This window comes from Plasmodium chabaudi, assembly GCF_900002335.3.
Source record: "Plasmodium chabaudi chabaudi strain AS genome assembly, chromosome: 9".
Classification (NCBI taxonomy): domain Eukaryota; phylum Apicomplexa; class Aconoidasida; order Haemosporida; family Plasmodiidae; genus Plasmodium; species Plasmodium chabaudi.
This window is the reverse complement of record NC_030109.2, coordinates 475,031-498,582: the sequence shown is the minus strand read 5'-3', so window position 1 is coordinate 498,582 and position 23,552 is coordinate 475,031. Positions and strand designations below refer to the sequence as shown.

At 24.5% G+C, this 23,552-nt stretch overlaps 8 protein-coding genes across 8 annotated transcripts; 4 read left to right on the top strand and 4 right to left on the bottom strand.

The window, feature by feature from the left end:
• Nucleotides 1-14: 14 nt before the first annotated feature.
• PCHAS_0912300 (rhoptry neck protein 4, putative) lies at nucleotides 15-2,865 on the top strand (the record flags this gene model as incomplete). The annotated part of the gene is made up of 3 exons (XM_016798087.1): nucleotides 15-93; nucleotides 266-2,476; nucleotides 2,675-2,865. The coding sequence occupies 3 exons, from the start codon at nucleotides 15-17 to the stop codon at nucleotides 2,863-2,865; spliced, it is 2,481 nt and encodes an 826-aa protein (XP_016655342.1).
• An 884-nt stretch (nucleotides 2,866-3,749) lies between these two features.
• On the bottom strand, nucleotides 3,750-5,824 carry PCHAS_0912200 (palmitoyltransferase DHHC9, putative; the record flags this gene model as incomplete). The annotated part of the gene is made up of 10 exons (XM_016798086.1): nucleotides 3,750-3,853; nucleotides 4,000-4,063; nucleotides 4,148-4,186; nucleotides 4,279-4,347; nucleotides 4,508-4,548; nucleotides 4,645-4,681; nucleotides 4,840-5,022; nucleotides 5,156-5,280; nucleotides 5,382-5,531; nucleotides 5,758-5,824. The coding sequence occupies 10 exons, from the start codon at nucleotides 5,822-5,824 to the stop codon at nucleotides 3,750-3,752; spliced, it is 879 nt and encodes a 292-aa protein (XP_016655341.1).
• Nucleotides 5,825-8,181: 2,357 nt separating this feature from the next.
• Nucleotides 8,182-8,981, top strand: PCHAS_0912100 (peptidyl-prolyl cis-trans isomerase, putative; the record flags this gene model as incomplete). Its single annotated transcript, XM_016798085.1, has 3 exons — nucleotides 8,182-8,193; nucleotides 8,307-8,381; nucleotides 8,490-8,981. 3 exons carry the CDS (start codon nucleotides 8,182-8,184, stop codon nucleotides 8,979-8,981), a joined length of 579 nt encoding a protein of 192 aa, XP_016655340.1.
• A 506-nt stretch (nucleotides 8,982-9,487) lies between these two features.
• PCHAS_0912000 (AP2 domain transcription factor, putative) lies at nucleotides 9,488-10,745 on the bottom strand (the record flags this gene model as incomplete). Its single annotated transcript, XM_016798084.1, has 4 exons — nucleotides 9,488-9,636; nucleotides 9,739-9,787; nucleotides 9,932-10,148; nucleotides 10,450-10,745. 4 exons carry the CDS (start codon nucleotides 10,743-10,745, stop codon nucleotides 9,488-9,490), a joined length of 711 nt encoding a protein of 236 aa, XP_016655339.1.
• A 1,653-nt stretch (nucleotides 10,746-12,398) lies between these two features.
• PCHAS_0911900 (chabaupain 2) lies at nucleotides 12,399-13,814 on the top strand (the record flags this gene model as incomplete). The annotated part of the gene is made up of 1 exon (XM_732102.2): nucleotides 12,399-13,814. The coding sequence occupies one exon, from the start codon at nucleotides 12,399-12,401 to the stop codon at nucleotides 13,812-13,814; it is 1,416 nt and encodes a 471-aa protein (XP_737195.2).
• Nucleotides 13,815-14,486: 672 nt separating this feature from the next.
• On the bottom strand, nucleotides 14,487-17,504 carry PCHAS_0911800 (SET domain-containing protein 7, putative; the record flags this gene model as incomplete). Its single annotated transcript, XM_016798083.1, has 7 exons — nucleotides 14,487-14,546; nucleotides 14,701-14,788; nucleotides 14,936-15,377; nucleotides 15,497-15,601; nucleotides 15,712-15,867; nucleotides 16,029-17,240; nucleotides 17,390-17,504. The coding sequence occupies 7 exons, from the start codon at nucleotides 17,502-17,504 to the stop codon at nucleotides 14,487-14,489; spliced, it is 2,178 nt and encodes a 725-aa protein (XP_016655338.1).
• Nucleotides 17,505-20,181: 2,677 nt separating this feature from the next.
• PCHAS_0911700 (conserved protein, unknown function) lies at nucleotides 20,182-22,282 on the top strand (the record flags this gene model as incomplete). Its single annotated transcript, XM_016798082.1, has 12 exons — nucleotides 20,182-20,317; nucleotides 20,418-20,554; nucleotides 20,673-20,735; nucleotides 20,926-20,995; nucleotides 21,091-21,168; nucleotides 21,279-21,311; nucleotides 21,414-21,459; nucleotides 21,554-21,619; nucleotides 21,694-21,715; nucleotides 21,809-21,849; nucleotides 21,959-22,059; nucleotides 22,176-22,282. 12 exons carry the CDS (start codon nucleotides 20,182-20,184, stop codon nucleotides 22,280-22,282), a joined length of 900 nt encoding a protein of 299 aa, XP_016655337.1.
• A 435-nt stretch (nucleotides 22,283-22,717) lies between these two features.
• On the bottom strand, nucleotides 22,718-23,522 carry PCHAS_0911600 (conserved protein, unknown function; the record flags this gene model as incomplete). Its single annotated transcript, XM_016798081.1, has 3 exons — nucleotides 22,718-22,814; nucleotides 22,979-23,075; nucleotides 23,273-23,522. 3 exons carry the CDS (start codon nucleotides 23,520-23,522, stop codon nucleotides 22,718-22,720), a joined length of 444 nt encoding a protein of 147 aa, XP_016655336.1.
• Between the last annotated feature and the right edge of the window lie 30 nt (nucleotides 23,523-23,552).

The window sequence follows — 23,552 nt, the reverse complement described above, 5'->3', positions numbered from 1 at the left end:
AAACATATAATAAAATGTCTGGCATAAGGTTATTTTATGTATGCATTTTCATAGTGCTCTCTACATTTATTCATACCGCAAAATCATTTCAAGGTAAATAAAATTTCATTTCAAATGATATGTTTTAAATATTTCTAATATATACAATAATAGATAGACGAATGTACATGTGTGTGCACGTCCTAGTATGTTTGTAAAAATAAGATGCATATTCTATTAACTTCATTTATTCATATTTTTAAAAAATGCGCATTTTTCTTTTTAGATAATGATGATTTTTGGGGATTTTCCTTTTTTGACAAAAATGGCGATAATAACGCGGAAAATGAAAAAGTAGAAGAGGGCTCTCATCAAAATATGCAGCACACTGATGATGCTGCCAATACAGGAAATGAACAACAAAATGTAGTAAATGGTTCTGAGCATCATGCAAATAATACTGAAGAATTAAAAAACCATGAAGAACATGGTGAAGATCAATATGAACATACTTCTCAACAAATAAATAACGAAATCGAGGATAGCAATAATAACAATAACAATAATAACAGTGACAATACTCCAGAGCATAATCCTTCGAACCAAACAAATAATTCAGATATTCAAGAATCAAATCATAATGACATGAGCCATCAAAATGCTACAACCGAGAATGAACACAACACTGAACATGTACCAACTGAAGATACACCAGCTGACCAAGCACCAACTGAGCAAGCACCAACTGAACATGTACCAACTGAAGATACACCAGCTGACCAAGCACCAACTGAACAAGCACCAACTGATCAAGCACCAACTGATCAAGCACCAACTGATCAAGCACCAACTGATCAAGCACCAGCTGATCAAGCACCAGCTGAACAAGCACCAACTGAACAAGCACCAGCTGAACAAGCACCAACTGAACAAGCACCAACTGAACAAGCACCAGCTGATCAAGCACCAACTGAACATGGACATAATGGTGAAGATGAAGGTGAACACAGTGCGGAAGGAGACCAAATCAACAAAAACAATAATAGCAAGGATCACAGTGATACAACTTCAAGCAGCAGTTCTAGTTTAGATAGTGCTCAATTTAGCGATACCACAAGTTCAAGCTCATCTAGTTCAGGGTACTCGAATTTAAGAAAACCGGTTTTTGGAAGTCCTTCAAATCCTCTTAAAGGATTTTCACATAATGTTACGTCACAAAGCTCCTCAAGCATGCCATTATTTAATTATGGGCAAAATATTAAAAAACATGCTACTGAAATGTTTACTGATATTACGGATAAAGGATTGGACAGTATTTCCGATCCTCATAAATATCATTTATTAAAAAAAAAATATATATATTTATCAGTAGCAGAAAGAGCAATACTCGAAATTATAGATGCTTCTAAAAAAGGATTAGATGCAATTCGTGGTTTGAAAGATCATGAATTGTTTCATAAAATATATAAGGACGCTGTAATAAGATCAAATTTGAATACCCATTCTATTGCCAGAGGATTCGACGTGATCACACTTGAAGAATGTGATAAAATATTATCAGAAATGTTTAAAATATTAACTCAATTGTCCTATGATAATTATCCGAAATTTTATAAATCTATGAATATTAATAAATCAGCATTAAACGCATCGTTTCCAGAAATAAAAATGAAAATATTAAAAAAAATTGGTGTTACATATTCAAAATTACCACCAATTTTTAAAGATACAAATGGAAATAAATGCCCAGTTAGTGATTTTATTATAAGTATAACACCAAGAGAATTAACACAACGACTTGCTATTATGTTTAGTAATTGGCTATCTGCTAATGAATATGGTTCTATAGAAAATTTTGAAAATAATGTCGAACTAAATGTTTTATGTTCAGGTGCATCCATATTAGTGCAACAATGGAAATATTATCAAAATATTTTAGGGTTTGAAGATAATAATGATCATGCCTTTTTAGGTTTAATCGATGAATTGTTAACAATAGACAAAAAATATAGTAAAAATGAAGAACATACTGAATCTTTAGAAAAAATGAAAAAATCAAAAGTATTTAATTATTGTACTAAACTTATGAGAACAAGTGGAAACATTTCGACAATACCATTTAATCATGAAAACAATAAAACTCCAAGTTCATCTATTATTGGTTCATTAGGAAATTTAGTTAAGGCACACATAAGTGGATATTATGCAGCAACTGCTCAAAGAATTAACTCTTATTTTAATTATTCGGACAAGAAAAATAAAAAGAAAACACTGCCTAAAGTCATTTCAATTTGTACTCTCTTAAATTTAACAGATATATTATTTAATTGTACAGATCCACATTCAACTCATACCCCAAATTGGAACCTCTTGAAGCTAAATGTATTAAATACTAAAGGAAAAGATATTCTAAATCATCTTAATAACCTAAACTACCTATTAAATAGCGAAAACGAAGCAATTAAAGAAGTGTGTAATCCTAAAAATGACACAGTTGGTAATGATAAAATACGCTGAATTATTTATTTGTGTATTTTTTTGTAGGTATTATATGGCATTTCAAATATTGCGAAATATGCATATACTGCATATGCAATATTTTCGAATTTCATTTTACCATTATATATGAACTTATGTACATATTTGTGTTTGTTCGATTTTCATAATGTTACTTTTATTTAACTACTTTTTACAGATAAAACCTTGCAAAATTTGTTAGTTTTAATTTCATCACAATCACACGATGTATTAGCACAAGAAGTAGAAAAGAAAGGTCTCGGTACTGGTTATATTAAGGATGAAATAAAAAATATAAATGAATATTACTACAATAAGATTGCCGAAGGAGAAGATGATGTTGAGAAAGCCATTTTTGATGATTTATGAAGTTAATTTATTAAAAAAAAATAAATATTAAAGTACATATAAAATGGTACTTTTGGATAAGTTATGTTTTGTATATATACTAAAAAATACATTTATGTATGAACTTGTCTGCATATATAATATATTGGGTTTTTAAGCGTTTATAAATAATATTTAATATTTTTATTGATTTATTTGTATAATTTTGATGGGGTCATTGTCTATTTGTTCCATTTGAAGTATACATTAAATTAATGTTCGTTTTTTTTAACATGTTTTTAATAATTTGTTTACATTATTTTTATGTTTATTAGTATCTTTTTTATTTTTTTGTTTTTTGAGAGATTTAGTTTTTAAAATTTACTCTAAAATTATGTTGTAAATGGTAAAAATTTTAACTTTGTTTTTAATAAATTAGTTATAAATGTATACAATAAAAAAAATAACTTTTCATAAATATGTATATCCATGTAGGAGATTTATCACGTTACAGTGATTTCGAGATAATACCTATATAGTATTATATGCACAATTTTTATGCCAAATTTTGTTAATGATTTATTAAATGAGGTACGTAAAGGTTAAAATGAAATTTGTTTAGCTACAGTTTGGTAAAAAAAAGTAAAATAGTTGTGCAACCATATAATAAATATATTAAGCACACCATGATAAATAAATACAAAAAAAGTATGTATAGATATATATACAGATTTATAAATGTTGATAAAATTATAACTATTTCTATAACTCAAATAAAATGGCATTAATATACATTCTTTGAATTCATATAATTCAAAAACTTTAATAAAATTGCACACAAAGAAAGCAAAACAAATTGGCAATCATCAAAATATCCACACAAATATATATATGCATCCCCTCGATCTATATTTCAAAAATGTAAATCACTCTTCGTCTTTCGAATTAAAATTGTGGCTAGATAAAAGTGTGTCATTGATATCAATATTATTAATGTTCATATATATGTCGTTTAGGGGGTACAAATAATCTTAATGTTAATAAAAAAGTATATATTAATGTGTGTGAGTGAAGAAAATATATAGGAAAAGGATACAAGAAAAGCGAATTATATAGCACTTTATTTATTATGTGTAAACCATAATTTTTCTTATAAATGGATTTTATATAAATTACTTGTTATGTAAAAATTGTCTGGATTGAACGGGAAAAACCATTTCCATTGAAAACTTCCAAATACCTTTTATGAAAAAAAATATGTATATCTTTATAAAATGATTTTTATATATTAAAATTTGTGTTTTTATTGTATTTGGTGTAGTACTTCTTTCCAGTTGCTATAAGTGCCAATATCATAAGGATTCTGAAAAAATATATATATATTATTAATATTTCATTATTGGATAATTCATATTATTTTATTTATTCTGCTATCTATTTCATCTTTCTGCATACCTTATCAGCATAAGAAGACTCAATGGTTGTGATGTTATGCGATATAAAATATATGTACCGAAAAACCATCTATAAAGCATAAAAATAAATATAGATTAATAATAATATAATTAAAAATATAAATAATGCATGCTGATAAAATATTGCATCATAAGACGCGAATTGACAAATAAACATTAAATGACTAATTATGATTATATTTTTGTGGTTAAATTTGTTTTAGTATTACAAAAATTAGAGCTAACGATAGCGTTGTGGTAGCGGATATACCTAAAAAATGTTTATTAATAGGAATTATATGTATATAATCGTATAACTACTAAGCATGCACGTATATACATATATAGAAGAAAGTCGTATATTTACTAATAAAAATTGCTGCATGATGCATCTGGTGGGATTCCTGATGAAAAAAAAGTATGAATATAATAATATAAGCAGTATTTAATATTGAACATAAAAATTTTTACATAAAAAACAGTAAAATAATATAATAAAAAGTTCTAATTGATAATATAAAAAATTCATCGCTCGATTTCATAATGCTCATAAGATCCCTACCTTAGATTCATCAGACTCATAAATAGATTTTACAAATTGTGGCATGATGGTTATATTAACATATAATGATATAAATAATCCATATAATAAGAAAAGAAAAAAAAACTTTAGGTTTTTTTCTCCAACACACGTTCCTATCCATGGGCAATGATGATCCATCTTTAATACGCATCGTTGACATGTCTACAAATAAATATAGATAATAATATGTTAGCATATTTTGATACATAGTTTCGTTCGAAACTAAGCAATGCAAATATATATCCGCACATAAAGATATAATAAATTCAGTGTGTATATATCTAGATATACTAACCCTGCAATGATGGGCTCTCTCGGGTCTAACTAAATAATTACATTTATCGCATATTGTATATTTATTGGGTGTGTAATTTCTTATTTTCCGATTTTCTATTTGTATATTATTTTCTTCCGCATTTACTGTTTATGTAACAAAATATGAATATTAAATATGAGTGTCATAAAAAAAATATGCATCTCAGCTATATATTTATGTAAAAATATATTTGAGATAAGTTTACTTTCCCATGTGTCATCAACATATCCTGGATCGCACAAAGAACATTTTATGAACGCCCAATAATAGAGAACAAAAAACGGAGCACTTATTAGTGCTAAGAGTATTCTTAGAGATTTACTGTAGTTATTTAAATGATCATTTTGCAAACAATCTAGGAAAAAGTTAAGAATAAAATACAATATTAGCAATATTTCCTTATATTCATATATGTAATTTTTTTTAATATTGTTAATTTATTTGTCTTTTATAAATACAACCACACGTATTTTCATTTAACGAGACATATCAAGTATATGAAATAATATAGACAGGAAAACGGTATAACAAAACGGATAAGCAACAATTATATAGAAATATATAATATAACGATTACTTACATAGATAGCATATATAAAGAAAAACACTTAGAGATGTTACAGTAATAAAAGAGAAATAATTATTCATGTGGAATATTTTAAAGTGAAAAAATGAATATCTAAAAAAAATGATAGCAAAAAAAACAATGGCAATAATGTAGTAGTAGTAAACTATAGGACAATATTTGATATAAATGTTTAAAGGGCCATTGCACCAAGGAAATTATATTGGATTAAACACTTTATTATGTTTACAACAATATATACGTTACTTTTTTTTAATTATTTACATTGTATTTAGGTATGCATTAGATATTTTGTTATTCACAATAAGTTATGTGCATACAAAATTTAATATATAGCATAAAAAAATACTTCTATATAAATAAGGTAGAATGACTTTAAAGAGATTGTTTAATTTAGCATATTACATATTTCAAAAAAATATAAAATAAAACAAAAACACTAATACAAATAATAATGATAACAATAGCAATAATTTGAATAAATATTTAGGTGTAAAAATCATAAAATATATTAATTATATATATACACTTAAAATAAAAAAAATATATATAATATTTAATTTTCCAAAATGCCATTCATTTTTTATACATAATGCAATACTATATTATTTTTTAACATTTTAGAAAGTTATTCAATATTTATATCAAATAAATGTAACTATTTAATATAAGAAAAAATTAATGTGTTTATTTATTATCACCTTTTTATTTAGTACAAAATTATAAACACTCTCAAAATGTGCATGGAAAAAATTTTTAATCTTACATTATACGTACATTTCAATTTTTGTTTTATTTAATAAAAATACACATTAAATTTTCTTAATTATTACATGTATAATTAATACAAATATTTTTGTTAATCTGTATATATTTCAAAAATTGTGATTTAAAATATTATTAAGACACATTTAGGTATTTCATGTTAATGGGGTTATGTTTTTCCGGTTTATAGCTACGTAGTTTTTTAACTAATGCTTATGCGACTATGGAAATTATAAGAAATTAGCATCATTCCCATAAAAGGTGTTTTTATATATAAAAACGCATTTAAACACATAAGGATGTTTAATTTTTTATCTATTAAGGTGTTGTATTTTATTTCATTTTATGTGTGATGTATTTTAATTCAAAACAGGTTACATAATTTTATAGAATTAATAAATTCAAAAGCATTATATTCATGGGTTTATTCTTTTTATGTAAATTTTTTTTATGGGATGCTTTTATAAGAAGTTTCATTTGTCGCGGTCTTATTACAATCTTTATTTAACAACTTCACTTGTCTTTAATTGTTTACCACGTTTTTCAGTGGATTTTACTTTATTAAAAATCATTGTAAACATATAAGCCAATAATCGAATCAAATATATTAAAATTATTGCATAAGTGAAAATTTTTATGTCATTATTTATGCATATTTTGATAGCTTAACAAAAGTGTAAAGTTAAAGAATTATGAAAAATCGTTTACACATAGGCAAATATATCCTCTTTTATATTTTTAATGCTTGTAATAAGTTCTATATTTTAACAACTAAAACAAATATATATGTATCCCCTTAAATTAAATAAAAAATTAACATATATATGAAGGCATGGGTAATATTGTTATTTTATTTATGGGGTTATATAGCTATCATCCATATTCATATTTTTTATTTTATGAAGTTTATATGAATTTTTTCAATTAAAACAGGCATTTTAAAAAGGCTTAAACACATCTTTGGCATTTAATATTTAGCATATCGAATTATGAAACATATTTAGAGTTTCTTTTATTAAAGTCCACATAACTTAACACAGCAACTTTTATATAATATAATTGTAATTCCGAATTTCTCTTGTTTTATCGTATTTTGCTTTATGTTTTAAAATATAGTTTTCCCAACGAATGTGGGTGTAATATTTGTATTACATCATTAAACAACTTGGGAAAATAATTATAGTGCTAAATTATTTCAAAAATAAGTAAATAGCTCCTTTATGTAATGAATGAACTATTGTGTACTCTTAAAGGCAGCATATATCATCCAATTATTTAATATAATTCTAAAATATTTTGGTACGTGAAATTTACAAATGGTTAAAAGTTGAGTAAACACATATAAACATAAAATTAATTAATTATTCCTAATGTGATTATAGAATATACAAATATATATCCTTAAGCTTATTTATAGTGCAAGTATGTAATTTATTGAGCCGTAGAAATATTAAAAAAAAAAAAATTATTTTTAGTGTCATTTCGGTACTACAGTTTTATTTCGTTATAGTAGAAAAATAAATTAAAACGAAAAAATATATTATATATTTAACCTCAACAAAAGTAATAACTTGTGTTATATTTTTTTAAATCTTGGATTTTTCCACAAATTAAATAAAACATTTAATATATATAATAATAGTAACATTTCAAGATGAATAAACTAGTAAGAAATAATGAGCTACATAATAATATAGATATATTTAGGTTTATATTTATCTATTTTGATGTATGCTAATATCTACAAAACATACATATATATGCATACTTATTTCTTAGATTGCAGCAGTTTTTTTTATATTGACTTTGTTCCAAACTTATATCAATGCAGAGACACCCGAAGTAACACACAAGGTATGAATGTAAAAAAAATATATAAGCCAATTTCATGCAACCCTTCCTGAAATTATATATGTTTATACTTTTTTTACTCCTTATTTTTATTATTTGAAAAATGAATAGGCATATTTTGATATAAGCATAAATGACAAGCCAATAGGAAGAATCGTTTTTGGATTATATGGAAAGGTTGCTCCAAAGACTGTCGAAAATTTTGTAAGTATTTGCAAAGGAACAGTTGTTAATGATAAAATGCTAAACTATACAAACTCAATTTTCCATCGTATTATACCAAATTTTATGGCACAAGGTGGTGATATAACAAATTTTAATGGAACTGGTGGTTTAAGCATTTATGGAAATAGATTTGATGATGAAAACTTTACATTAAAACATACAAAAAGAGGAATGTTATCAATGGCAAATGCAGGAAGAAATACTAATGGAAGTCAATTTTTTATTTTATTTGTACCCACACCATGGCTTGATGGAAGACATGTTGTTTTTGGAGAAGTAATTGAAGGTATTGAAAAGTTAGTTCAAATCGAAGCAGTTGGTACCGAATCAGGTAAACCATTAAGTAGAGTCCTAGTAACACAATCGGGTGTATTATAATTTTCTTTTATAACAGCAAATAAGAATTCCATTTATGTGTAATATTGTGTTTTATTTAAATATATTGTTTTTTATCAAATAAGTTTTATGTGTGTGAAAACAAAAAAATGATATAAAATAAAGGAATATCCCTTATTTTAGATTGTGAATATTGTGAAACTTAATTAAAAAACATAAAAAATGCAAAGGAAATAAGAAAATGATAACCCTTTTATAGGACTTTTAATTATTAAAAATAATAAACGAAAAAATTCTTAACCATAAATAGTTAGGAATGTTCATATATTTATACACATTAGAATACACTATGTGTTTATTTTGGTCTTGCTCTTAGCCTTAGTTTATTTATTAATTTCTCGCTAGTTCGACAAAAAAATAAAATAAGAATTTTTTTATTAACCATTGCAACTATTTCCATAAGTAGCTACATATAATTATGACGAATTGAATATTTTATAACAATAATAGTAATAATAATTATTATTCTTAAATTATTTTTCCCGGTATTATCTTTTATATTTATTAACACGATCTATTGCCATTTGCTTGGCCATTTCAAATCCGTGATATTCAGCTGAAAAGGATTTACACACAGGGAAATTATTTGATCGATATAGGGCAATCCAACAATTCGTTACAACGTCGTAGTAAACTCCTGAGTGTTTTAAAAAATATAAATATGAACGTATATGTGCATGCATATATATAGTTGCGGTGTGTGGATACTTTGTTTTTTTTAATAGCTATATTTGACTACCTTCTACCCCTGATTCATGCTTCGGCTTGGGGTTTATACGATTTTGTGACTAAAATTAAAAAAGAGGAATATATTTCGTTATTATATTTAATTTTCCAAAAAAATAATAAGACATCAAAATTGTAATTCAAGATGAAAAATAGAACAAATATATTATTCTGTTTATAAGCAAAAAAATAAAATAAGCCTTTACTTGTAGTGTTTCATAAAATTTAAATGCTTCCTTTTTGGCTGCTTCTATTCCATATTTTTTAATTGGAAATGGTTTTGCATTTAATTTGTTGTTTTCAAACCAAAATACTTCCCATTGCTCATTTAAATCTTCATACTTTATGTTTTCATTAGTTGAATCAAAATAGCTCTTTTTAATTGTCACTTCTTTCGGACGAAGATGATGAACAGGATGAAACCTGGTTTGAAATTGCAGAGTTACAAAAAATAAAAAAATAAATATATATATTTTAAATGCATAATAGGTATATTTTGGTTACACTCTATAAATTGTATATATAAAAATGCTTATAACATTGAGCGACGATAAATTAAGCATGGCTATATAGAATAGTATAATATTTTCTTAAATTATTTTTCTATGTTTATTAGCAATGATTAAAATTGTCTATTGTCACGCTTAGCTTTCATTTGCTTATATGCATACGCAAGTATATGCACATATTCAACATAAAATAATTAATCGTATTAAATAATAACCTATTTTCTGGGTCCGAGCGAAATTTATTTCCTATTCCCCATTTAAAAACATGTTGAATGGAATTTGTTTCCCTTTTTATTTCTTCGCTTAATGTGTTGTTTTCAGCATCATCATTATTCTTTTCATTTTGCTCACACACCGCTATATTTTTTTTATTCAAATTTATTAAAAATGCTGAACTTTTTCGATTTTTACATGATGAACTGATATGAAAATTATTCTTCCATAATAAATTAAAAAATTGTTTATCAAGGAATTCGCTTTTTAGAGAAAATATTGAATTACATTTATTCATAATTTTAACAAATGTTTATAATAATAAATATATTCACATAAAAAATATACGAAGAATAAAAAAAAATAAATAAGTTATGCCTTATAGGCAATATAATATAGTAGTGGAGTCAATAGGTATCTGCATACTACATATTCTCATATGAATAGTTCTTTGCATTTTTGAGTAAACTTTTTGCCTTTATAAAAATAACACCCCCCCCCATTATAATATTTATGCTAGATTATTATACATAAGCCGTTAAAATACCAAAAAATTACACATATATATATTTATTACTTTTATAAGATTATATTAGTTTAATCTTTAAAATATAATTTTCATTTATATATTCCTTTATTTTCTCGTAATATATAAAAGTAATTGCTTTCAATGTGTTAAATTACTTATGATGTTAGGAAGTAATTATATGTTTTTAAGCGAATATTAATATCCTTTATTAAAATTTATTATAATGAGAAAATTATATGTAAAATATACGCTGAAATGTTTGAATATTAAAAATTTCCAACATATATAAATAGATTATATATTATGTACGCATACCCTAATTGTATTCCCTACATATATCCTTTTTTAATATAGTACATAGACCTTTTCTACTAATAAGAAAGAAACCCTTCGATTTGGGTCCCCCCCTTTAAATATAAAAATTTTATACAATTAATGGAAGATAATTGAAATATATTTATTTTTAATAATATGGTTATTATATTGAAATCATTTCTTTTTACATGAATAAAACAGGCATCCTTTTTTCAATATATTATCCTATATATCAAATTTATAAAAATGATACATATTATATTAAGCTCATAATTTTTTGGGTATTGCTATAAAAATAAAAAATAAAATATCTAAAGCACTATAATATGGGAATTTGCTATTTTTGGGGGTTTTCTATATTTCTTGCAAATTTTATATGGTCACTTCTTATATGTACATAAATAATAATTAATAGAAGTATATGCCCATTAAGGCATAAAAACATTTATCGAAATCTTGTAAATCCGTTTATCACTTTTTGGTATATATATAACCCGAACAAGTAATGTATTTATTAAGATAATAATAGCAAATAGATAGGAATTTTTTTTAACTACGATATGCATAAATAATATTCTAGCACCATGCATTAAAAAATATATATATTTTTTATATTTTACCCTTTTACCACTCACTGAATAATTTAAAAGTGAAAATTAAAGATATAATATTTTTTTATAGGAACAATTATTAATATATATTACACCATATAGTAGTACGATTTTTAAAATATTTTTTATTAAAAAATACCAATGGTAAATATATTATCCTTATCACCTTAATAATTAATTTATATTATATATTTTTTTTCATGTGAATTAATTAAGAATCTTTAATTGTAACCATAATATGGTTATATATATTGAAAATTCATTAATGCTTTTTTAATTAATGTGAAGTTTTGTAATTTTATATATATATACCATTTACATGTATTTGTATAATTATTCAGTTTTCTTGAATATTTGATAATTAGTGTATAGGTATAGATAAGTATACATGAAATATATTTATGTAATACTTTTGTTATAAATGTTTATATAATAAATTAAATTTATCATAATATATTTCACAAAAAAAAAAATTAACATAGAAACACATTACATCATGAATTATCATTCTAGTCACATTAGACCCGAGGAGGAAATGTTTGTTGACAAGGGTATACAAAATGCAAGGTTACGAAAAAAAAACCAAATGCTTATAGTTACCCTAGCCATAGTTTTAAGTATGTTTGGTTTTACTGTCATATATTTTAATAAAACCAATAAATCATCATTTAATAATTTAAATGTTCAAAATTATTCGAATGATGACTATTTAATTAATTACTTATTAAAAAGCAAAGTAGTAAAGAAATTTATGGGATCTAAAATTGAAGAACTTATAGTAGAAAGTGAAAAAAATGCAAAAAATGCCAATATAGTTAAAAATGCTAATGATGAACATAATAAGAACTATAACAAAAAAACTCCATTATTTAAGAAAAATAATGACGGCAAAAAATTCTCAGCAAATTTATATGATATGAAATTTATTATGAGCAATTTAGAATCTGTAAACATTTTTTACAACTTCATGAAAAAATTTAACAAGCAATATAACTCAGCTGAAGAAATGCAAGAAAGATTTTATATCTTTACTGAAAATTTAAAAAAAGTTGAAAAACATAATAAAGAAAAAAAATATATGTATAAAAAAGGTATTAATCCATTTAGTGACATGCGCCCAGAAGAATTTAAAATGAGATATTTAAATAGTAAACTAAGCGAAAGCACCATTATTGATCTTCGCCATTTAATTCCTTATTCTGCTGCAATTAGCAAGTATAAGTCTCCAACCGATAAAGTTAACTATAAAAGTTTTGATTGGAGAGAACATAATGCCATCATAGCTGTTAAAGATCAAAAAAGATGCGCTTCATGTTGGGCGTTTGCTACTGCTGGTGTTATCGAAGCCCAATACGCTATTAGACAAAATAAAAAGATTTCTTTAAGTGAACAACAATTAGTTGATTGTTCACAAAATAATGATGGATGTGAAGGAGGAATCCTTCCATATGCTTTTGAAGATCTTATAGATATGGGAGGCTTATGTGAAGATAAATATTATCCATATGTAGCTGATGTTCCTGAATTATGCGAAATTAACAAATGCAAAGAAAAATACACAGCTATAGAATATGCATTAGTACCATATGATAATTATAAAGAAGCTATTCAATATTTAGGTCCACTCACAATAGCTGTAGGTGCAAGTGAAGATTTCCAAGATTACGATGGCGGTATATTCGATGGAGAATGCACAGGTTTTGCAAACCACGCAGTTATACTTGTTGGATATGGTGTTGAAAGCGTATTTGATGAATCTCTTAAAAAAAATGTTGATCAATATTATTATATAATTAGAAACTCATGGAGTGATGCATGGGGAGAAGAAGGTTACATGAGACTAAAGACCGACGAATCAGGAGCACTCAGAAATTGTGTATTAGTACAAGCTTATGTTCCTATAATTGAATAAATATAATATTATATACCGATAGGGAAAAAAATAAGACCCGCTGTGTGCATTCAAATATATGTGTTTGTGTTTTACGAACGATTAGCAAGCCAAATTTTAGTGTGCATATAGCACTTCATTTGTATTGATTTTCGTAATAAGTAAAACATATAATGTATTACATATAAATATATTATTGATATGCATCACATTATATATGATATTAAAATATAAGATAAACTAATTTTAGTAATGTATATATTTTTTTTTTGCTGTATTTTGATGATTTGTAATTAATAATTTAAATCATTTATGTTATAATAAACCATAACATATAGAAAAAAACTATGTGAATATAAGATAAGCACATAATAGCTTTAGAATACTTAAAGTTTAACCATATTAATATAATATGGTATATATAGTGTCTACATGAACAAATCATAATTATATTGATTATGATAGAAATACGAATAACTTGTATTATTTTAATTAACAAATTTCTAAAAAATTCAAAGTTATAGATAATTCATCAATATATAAGAAGTTTTTTCTTTTATATTCGAAAAAAAATATAAAAATAAAACAAATTTGGCATTATAAAAGGGTGATTTCAATAATATATATAAATGCATATGTTTTTATATATTATAAGAAAGTTTTAGAAAAATACATATTAATATATTTATGCAATTATTCATCTGTTTGCAATGCATCCGTAGCAGTTAGTCCGTCAATTCTGTAGTATTTGTTCTAAGAGGGAAACAACCAAAAAATAATGAAAATATAAAAGAATATATTATATCTAGCATGGTGTTTATATAAATGTAATAAAAGCTTTTAAAAAAAAACATACAGACTATATGAGAATATTTTATTTTTATGAAGGCTTGTTTTTGCCTCTTACCAATGAATCCTTTAGGTAATCGTGGGAATATCCACATAATATTTCTAATAAATGTATTGATCTTAAAAAAAATGAGCAAATCCTTTTTCTAAAAAGAAAATAATATATATTCGTGATATTATTTTTAAAAATTATTATTATAAATATTAGACATAAAAACAATGAATATAACCATGCATATGACAGTTCATAAATGCAATATATAGAAAATCATTATAATTGTATAGTATATTACTTTTCTTCATAGGTAATTTTATAATCATCCTCTGTTGTTAATATATCAGTATTTATTGAATTAGCATGAATTTCGCCTAATTCTTCATATAACCAAGCTAGTACATAATTAGCTCTAGGTATTACTTCCATGGCATATCGAATTCTCAGCATTTGATAATATATAGCTTTTCCCCATTCACAAGCATCTCGATATCCTTCAAATAGTATTGTATATAATTGATACATTACCCAATGTTGAGTAAATATTTTGTCAGCTTGTATATATACAGATAGTGCATCCGCTAAATCATTTTTATTTGTTTCTTCAAGTCTTTCGATATAACTATTTTCATATTCGATATATTCTAAAGCTGTACTTTCAGATATTTCTGATAAACAAATGTTACATTTTGTTATTATTGGCGTCTCGCTGTCATATTCACTTTTTATAAAAAATGTTCCTAAAAACAAATTATTAAACAATTTTTTTGTATAATGATACTTAATATAAATGTTTAGCTATATGACTATTTGTACATAAGAAATATGAACAAAATTCACTTTACTATGCTTTTTTTACCTATTCCACAAGTTGCGCATTTAAATCCTCTTGAATAATCCACAGGGTTGGAACATCGATTGCACATGCAAACAAATAACCAGTTGGTGAGTTTTTCTCTTCTGACTATAAAAATATGAACAGTGTTGTCATTTTGTAAAATTAGAATTACAAAGATAAAATCGAATACATTATACATTTTTTATTTTCCTATTTCACATATTTTTTAGTCTTACTGTTAGATGATTTATATAAATCGTCATCCCCGAGATATGATATTGTAAGTTCATCACCTACATTTAATTTTACTCTTGCACGTAAAACAAAACTATCATTTTCTCCATAATGCCAGCAAGCAGTTGAATTACAACTATGAGCAAGCATGGAAATACCTTCAAAAAAAAATTGAAATTATATATTGTATTATCGAATATAGAGATATATTATATCGGTATGTATATATCCACTACATTAGTGGGTAATAAATTGTTGCCATTTTTTAATCATTTCCCACTACATATATGTTTGCAAATATTTTTCCTTTTCTCCTTACGGTTATAGAGAACGAGACCCTCGGAATCAGTGTGATGGCCAAAGGCATTATAATGCCATACTTGTATTATTCGGTCGTAAATATTGGGGTCTATTAATTTATTTTTATAATAATAATATTTCCCCCCACTTTTCGTAGTTTTAATTTCACAGACTTTATCTAAAACATTGTAAACATCATCATCCGGATCTTTATCAGGTTCCGGTATCCATTTATCAATACATGCATTAAAATCATCATCATTAAGCATTGTCATGGTGCACAATGCAGCATAATGCCATCTAAGTGGCAACTCAAAAGGTTGTTCATTATTTAAATTATTTAAAATTTCCCATAATGTTTCATTTAAACTTGGAATTATAATTAATAAAGGTTTTTCAATAAATATTATATTACCAGGATTTAATTCTTTTCTTGTAAACATACATCTGCCTTTTCCTTTGATTTGGGCAATTTCTACTTCATTATCAATTTGTTCTTTAGTATATATTTCTAATTTTTCTTCAACATATGTTTCATCTTCTTCTACCTCATTTACTGTTTCCTCTTTATTTTCTAATAACTTTTCATTATTGTTATTATCTGCTTGAGTTTGCTCATATTCTTCATTATTTTCTTTATCATATAATTCTATTGTATCTCCTATGTATTTATATTCAGCATTTTCTACTTCTTCCTCTTCTTCGATTTCATAGTCTTCAATTTCGTAGTCTTCGCCCTCATTAATATCATCATCCTCTTCTAAAGCATCCTCTTCTAAAACCTCATCTTCTAACACTTCTTCAACTTGTTGATGCTTTTTATTTAATTTGTTTATTTTTATCCTTTCAATGGCTGCTTTTTTAAGCGCATTCATTTCATTGTCTTCTTCATAATATTCTTTCGTTTCACATGCATATTTATTGAAAGCTTTTTGATCATATTCTGTCCTTTTTATATTATCATTATGAGATTTATTATAGTATTTCTTTCCCTTTTTTGTATAATTTTCCCTAGCTACATCTTTACTAGCATTATGTAAATAATCGTTCAATAATGAAATGGAATTTATATAATATTTTTCGTTTATTTTATTATTTGAGTTTTCTAATTCGTCACTCTCTATTTCATCATTTTCTAAATATATGTCTTCTGATATATCTTCACGTTTTTCGATTTTATTATTATTATTTTTTTTATATTTTATATTAGATTTGTAATTATACGGATCGTCTAAAAATTAAGAAAATTAGGAAAATCAAAAAATTGTTATTTTTATGATATGAAAACAAGAATGCAAAAAGGGTGCATGATGGATAATACGATAAATGAATAAGCAGATTGATTAATTAAATGCATATGTAAAGAAATAAAAAAATTACCATCGAAATCTAGGGTTTTAGCTTGGGCCCAGATGTCTTCATCAATTGCATCTATTTCTTCGACATGCTCATCTTTTTTATTAGATCTTCTAAGTTTTCTGAGAATCGTTTCCATATTTATTTATTGTATTATGCGTATTCTTTCGTGTGCTGTTATTATTTGCCACTCATATATACATATATACATACATATATAATATGTATATGCATGTGGTTGAATAGACTAGCTTATTGTTTATGAAAAATGAAATTCATTGAAGCGTCATTTCGTGAGTGTGTACATTTGATCACAAATATATGGAGAAATGGACACATCGGAAAAAGAAATATATATTATCCAAAAAAAATTGCACATATAAAAACGTATTTAATCTTACGAAATAGTTAGAAACTTGCTACACGATTTTAAAATGTTCATAATTCCATATCCCTATATAAAAACCATAATAATAAAATAAAAGAAATACAAAGCAACAATTACAAATATATTGTACATATTATGTTATTCATATTATTGCAATGCATATATAAATGTTTACACATAAAACTGTCCTCTAATTATTGTAATTAAATTTTTATGTGTAAATTTGGAAAACCATGAATATAAATTATCTATAACAATTTGATTAATGCATTCAACAACCCTTTAGAAAAAATAAATGAATTTATAATAATAATCTAAAACATTTAAGATATTATTAATAGTATAATCAGGTATGTATATATGCAGCTATCTATGAATATGCGCATGTATATATACAATTATTAGTTAATACTTTCTTTGAGTATAAAATTAGGACAAATATGGAGATAAGGCGACAAAAAAATAATAAAAAATATATAAAATAAATCTTAAATAAATATATCAAGGACAATTAAACAAACAAATTATTAATAGGAATAATATAATTATTACATGTATAATAATAAATAAACATTGTCCATATGCAGGCAAACGAAAAAATACACAAAAAAAATTACATGAATAAATTTATTTCATACTTAACAAATTGTATTTTTCATTAAATTTATATATGCATACACATTTGTATAACTTTATATATAAATATGTTATCTACGCTAACATAGTATTATATATGTATTCGCAAAAGCATAATATATGCAGATATTATTTTTTTATGCAATTTATCTATATTTTTAATATAAAAAATTTTACAAATATTATAAAAACTTGTGCACATTAATGATAAATAAAAATACTTTACACACAACTATATAATCCTAACATTTTATTACTAATATTTTTTATTGTCAAAAAAATACTAAATTTAATAATATAGCTAAAAATATATATAATAAAAAAATATACATAATAATACTCTCAATGAAGTCACATTATATTTACATATACGCATTTATATGATATAGGAAACATTGAATGAATAAATTATATATAATCCTCGATTCCTACAAATATTGCCATTCCTTAATTTTATAATTTTTTTATTTCTCAAATACTTTGGTGCAGCATATAAAACTGCATGATTGCTTATTTTATTTCATATTTTGACATTATATAATGATGTGTAATATACTTAGATATGAGAGGAATACAATTAAAAAGCATAATACATATTTACTATAAATGTTTTAAAATAACAAAACAATTTCCTTTTTTTTTTAATTCTAATCATTTTTACTCCTAGTTATGCAACTCTTATTGTATTACACATTTTTCGTGGGGACAGTGTAAGCAAATTGTAAAAATTCGGCATATTAGGATTGTTAATACATTCCCAAAATACAAAAAATAAATACACATTTTAAATGTTCGCATATAAGTTGAATATATTTTCTGGAGAAATTTGCACATTGAATATCACTAAATGTGTAAATGTGCAGACACCGATTTTATAAAAAATATGCATATTTCTTAGCATGTTAAGTAAATCTTTGTTTCTTAAAAACTATTTTTTTAATTCTTGTGATATTAAATATGTGACAATTTTGGCAATACAACATCCTTGGCTTTTTATTATTCTTTGAATGATGGTTTTTAATCATAGTAATCAATATTATTCTCATGCCAGAAAAGGAAAGAATTAATATATCCACCCATGTACACGCCTTTTGAAAGTCTTATAAATTATTTTGCATTTAAGAAATTTTTCATTAAATAAAATTATAGACACAAAATATTTAGCGCACGCTTTATATTAAAAGACTTAATTTGTTGGTATCGTTGCAATTGTATAGAATTTTCCATTTTATTTTTTAATAGTCATAAGATAGTTTTCTTTTCATATGATATAATAAATAAAGGTTTAAAGGAATTTGTATTTATATATAATGTATTATATATACCAAAGGGCTATTTACACATAAGTGCCATTTTCATTTCTTAATTACCTTTTTAATTTTTTTTTCTCCGTTTTTTTAATGTCGGGAATGTATACAAATGTAACACCGTAAAAAATATAGTATATGCTGTGATTTTTTTTAAATAAATAAAAAAAATATTAACATATTTTTAAAGAGGAACTAGCTTTATAATACTTTGTATATATATTATATTTAATAAATCCACCGCTTGGTATGTACACATTTTTTATATATTAAAAAATATATTAATAAATAAAATAAAGCACATGCATATATTTATACAACGATAATTGTTTGACCAAATCAATTTTATTAAATAAATAAAAATTCTAATAGATTATGCTTATAAAATAATTTTGCATATATGTAATCGATACACATACATGTAGACACAATAAATAATCAATATTAAGGAAGAGTGATATTTTTTCAATTATTTAAAAAAGAAAATGAATCTTAATATAAAAATTATTAATTTTTTTGTCTACTATTTAATAATAGAGCCATGTTTATTTAGTGAATATTTGAGCGTAATCAAAAGGCCTGTTGTTTTTGCAACATTAGCCACAGAAGATATACCTAATGGTATGAAAAAAAGTAGAAATTCTTATATTGGAGTAAAATCGTATTTATTATTCTATTTAAGGATAAGTATACAATGTATTATGGGGTGTGTCTTTTATAGGCCCAGTAGGTTTACCATTCGAAAAAAAACTAAATTTAGGATTGAGGAAATATAGATATCATATTCCTGATGAAAATTTAGATAATGCTATGCAATCTGAAATGAACGAAGATGCTAAAGAGCTAACGGATGACATAGTATACGATTAATTAATTATTTAAATAGTTATAAAAAATTAAATCATAATAACACATATAGCAACAATTAAACACTGGCACAAATAAGTTTATTTGAATTAAACTGTATTGTTTATAGAATAAAATGAAATACCCTGATCAAGGATCTGATAATTATTATATGGAAACAGAAATGGATTATGTAATATATCTATTTAAATAAATATATATAAAATATATGCATATAACTTATACAATCTTATCATTAGCTATATTATGGGAGTTATTTAATTTGTTTAGTTAAAGTGCTTCAAAAATTATTTTAAAATTTTATTTATATTTTTGTTATATTATCATTTATTTTATTTCGCATTTCCTTTATAAATGTTTAGGAAATGCCTCCATGGCTTCAAGACATTATTACTCTATCTAATAAAAGCAAACAAACCTTAGAAACATTAGGTTAATTCTTCTTAAATATATAGTACACATATATATATATACTATTCAAAACACATATATATAGTTTTGGGGGGTTAAAATAAAATATATTATAGGTATAGAAAATTTACCTGATGTAAATGCATGTAAATCAATTAAAAATTTGCAAGAACAAATGCTATGCACATTTGATGGTAAGTGAAATATATTTATTTCATTATAAATATATTATCTTCAACTTATTTTCCGATTTTTAAATGTGCACAATTAATTTTTTTTCTGTATTTTAAAATCATATATATAGCCCTTGAAGATATAAAAGAAGTTTATCACAATGGTTAAAGAACAAATTCGTAAATATAACCGTGCCTAATAATAAATATTTGCCCACATATATATACGCATATTCATTTTCGTGCTCGACAAATTACAACCATAGCGAAGGAAATAACTAGCTTAACGGCAAGGGTATTGGCAGGAGGACGGTAATAAACATATGCATCCACATATTTATTAATTCAAATGTTTATTGTTTATTTATATGGTTTGTGTTTATTTTATTTGTCTATGACACCTCAGATTAGCGATAAAGTCTTTGGGAAGACTAAAATCACTTGCCTCAAGGATTGAAAACAAGCAGCTAATGTAATATAAATAAATATGTGAATTTATGTGAATATATATTTGCAGAATATACATATGTATATCTTTTGTTACAGGAAAAAAATTGGAACACCAATGGTATGATTACTCTTAGCTGGATAAAAACTTGAATTTTTTATTTTGCATGTACATGTGATTTATTTTATTTTTTCTCACATACACACATTATAGGCTACCTTAATATTGTTACAAAGGGAAACTACATCGGATAGGTTTATTTATAAATAAATAGATAAATAAATGTATATATTAATACAAAATTGAACTGATAAATGATGAACAGAAAAAATTATAATGTAATTTTTCATAATTTTAAAACAGAAACCGGTGGATGTGTGGATCAATATTAACTTTGCTCACGGACTTACCTGTGGTGTCCGATTTGGCAGATGTAAAAACTGGGTCATATGGCCATGTAAATGGTACAATATAAATTAACAAAATTAGGAATACCAAAATGCGAAAAAGTTAAATGATATTGCTATACTTATTACTATAGATAATATGCTTTAATTATTTATATGATTTTTTTTTAAAGTTGTTATTCCTAGACAATCGAGAGTTAAAAACCCTGATAGAGTTATTTTAAATTTGAGAGAAGGGACGTCTCCATCTAATTTAATAAATGGATTTGCAGCAAACTAATAAAAAAAATAATAGATGAAAAAAAGGAAAAGAAAAACTTATTATGTCAATTTAAGCACACATCAATATATGTTTATATGTTTATTTTTAGCTCAAGAAGTATATACAATATGAAAATATATAACCAGTCTTTTATTTTTTTTTAATTGTTTATAATTTTCGAAAAAGGGGAAAATACTTCTTTGCTTGTGATTTTAAAATAAAAATTATAATTTTTTTTTTTCAACTGATAAAAATGGGTTGATTTTTTTTAATTATACAAAAAATGATGCTATAAAATATTTATATATGCATGTATGTATAAAAGAAATTGATAATAATACACACACAAGCGGTGTATACAAATTGTAAAGTTAAAAAAATGGTCATTGTTAAAATATTATGAAAAACAATTTAAATAATATATAAGTCTATTTAATATAGCCATAATATGGTTCACCAAAACTTTGTTGTTTGCTTTAAAGGTCTATAATACGAAAAATCTTGCCAGTCTTTTAGTTTTGGTTTTCCGTACCCCTTAACTTCATGATATCTACAAAATAAGAAATTTATAATATCAAAAAAGGTTTGCAAATACTAACATTTTTTGTTTACACACTAGTTTATAATTAGTTACATGATTATTTTATGGTTTGAATTAAATTATTTTTATATTATTTTCTACTATTTTTACTATGGTTGTGTTTTTATGATTACCGGTATGGCCTATATTTGTCAAAAGAAAGAAGTTTTTTCCGTGTTGCCCAGTATCCATGCCGATGATACCACTTCCATTTACTTGGCCAATATGTACCTAAAAATTATTTATTAAAAATATGCCAATTGTTTGTACAATATGTGTATTTCGATTTCTATGAAATGATATTAGGTCTACATTGAGAAAGCATGAATTCATTGTGATGATCCTTTGAATGGTTAAAGCTTTTCTTATATAGATTAGCTGAATTTGACTCATCTAGTTTTATTTTATTTTTTAAAATTTTCCAATACCTTTCCATTTTCTTCCTTTCCAATATAGCGTAGAAAGTGATTCGAATAACTTTTTTAAATATTCATTAGTTCGGTTTACGAAAATATTATCAGCATTTTTTTTTAGGGTATCATTATTTATTTGGAAATTTGGTAAGCTATACTTAAAACTAGTAAGCTTGTATAATGACAATAAAAAGTCAAGCACACTATTATACTGGTTTAAATGCTTTACATTATTCTGTTCAATTATAAGTTTCACAACACCCATTATTTTTTAAGTATTACTATTTTATATTAT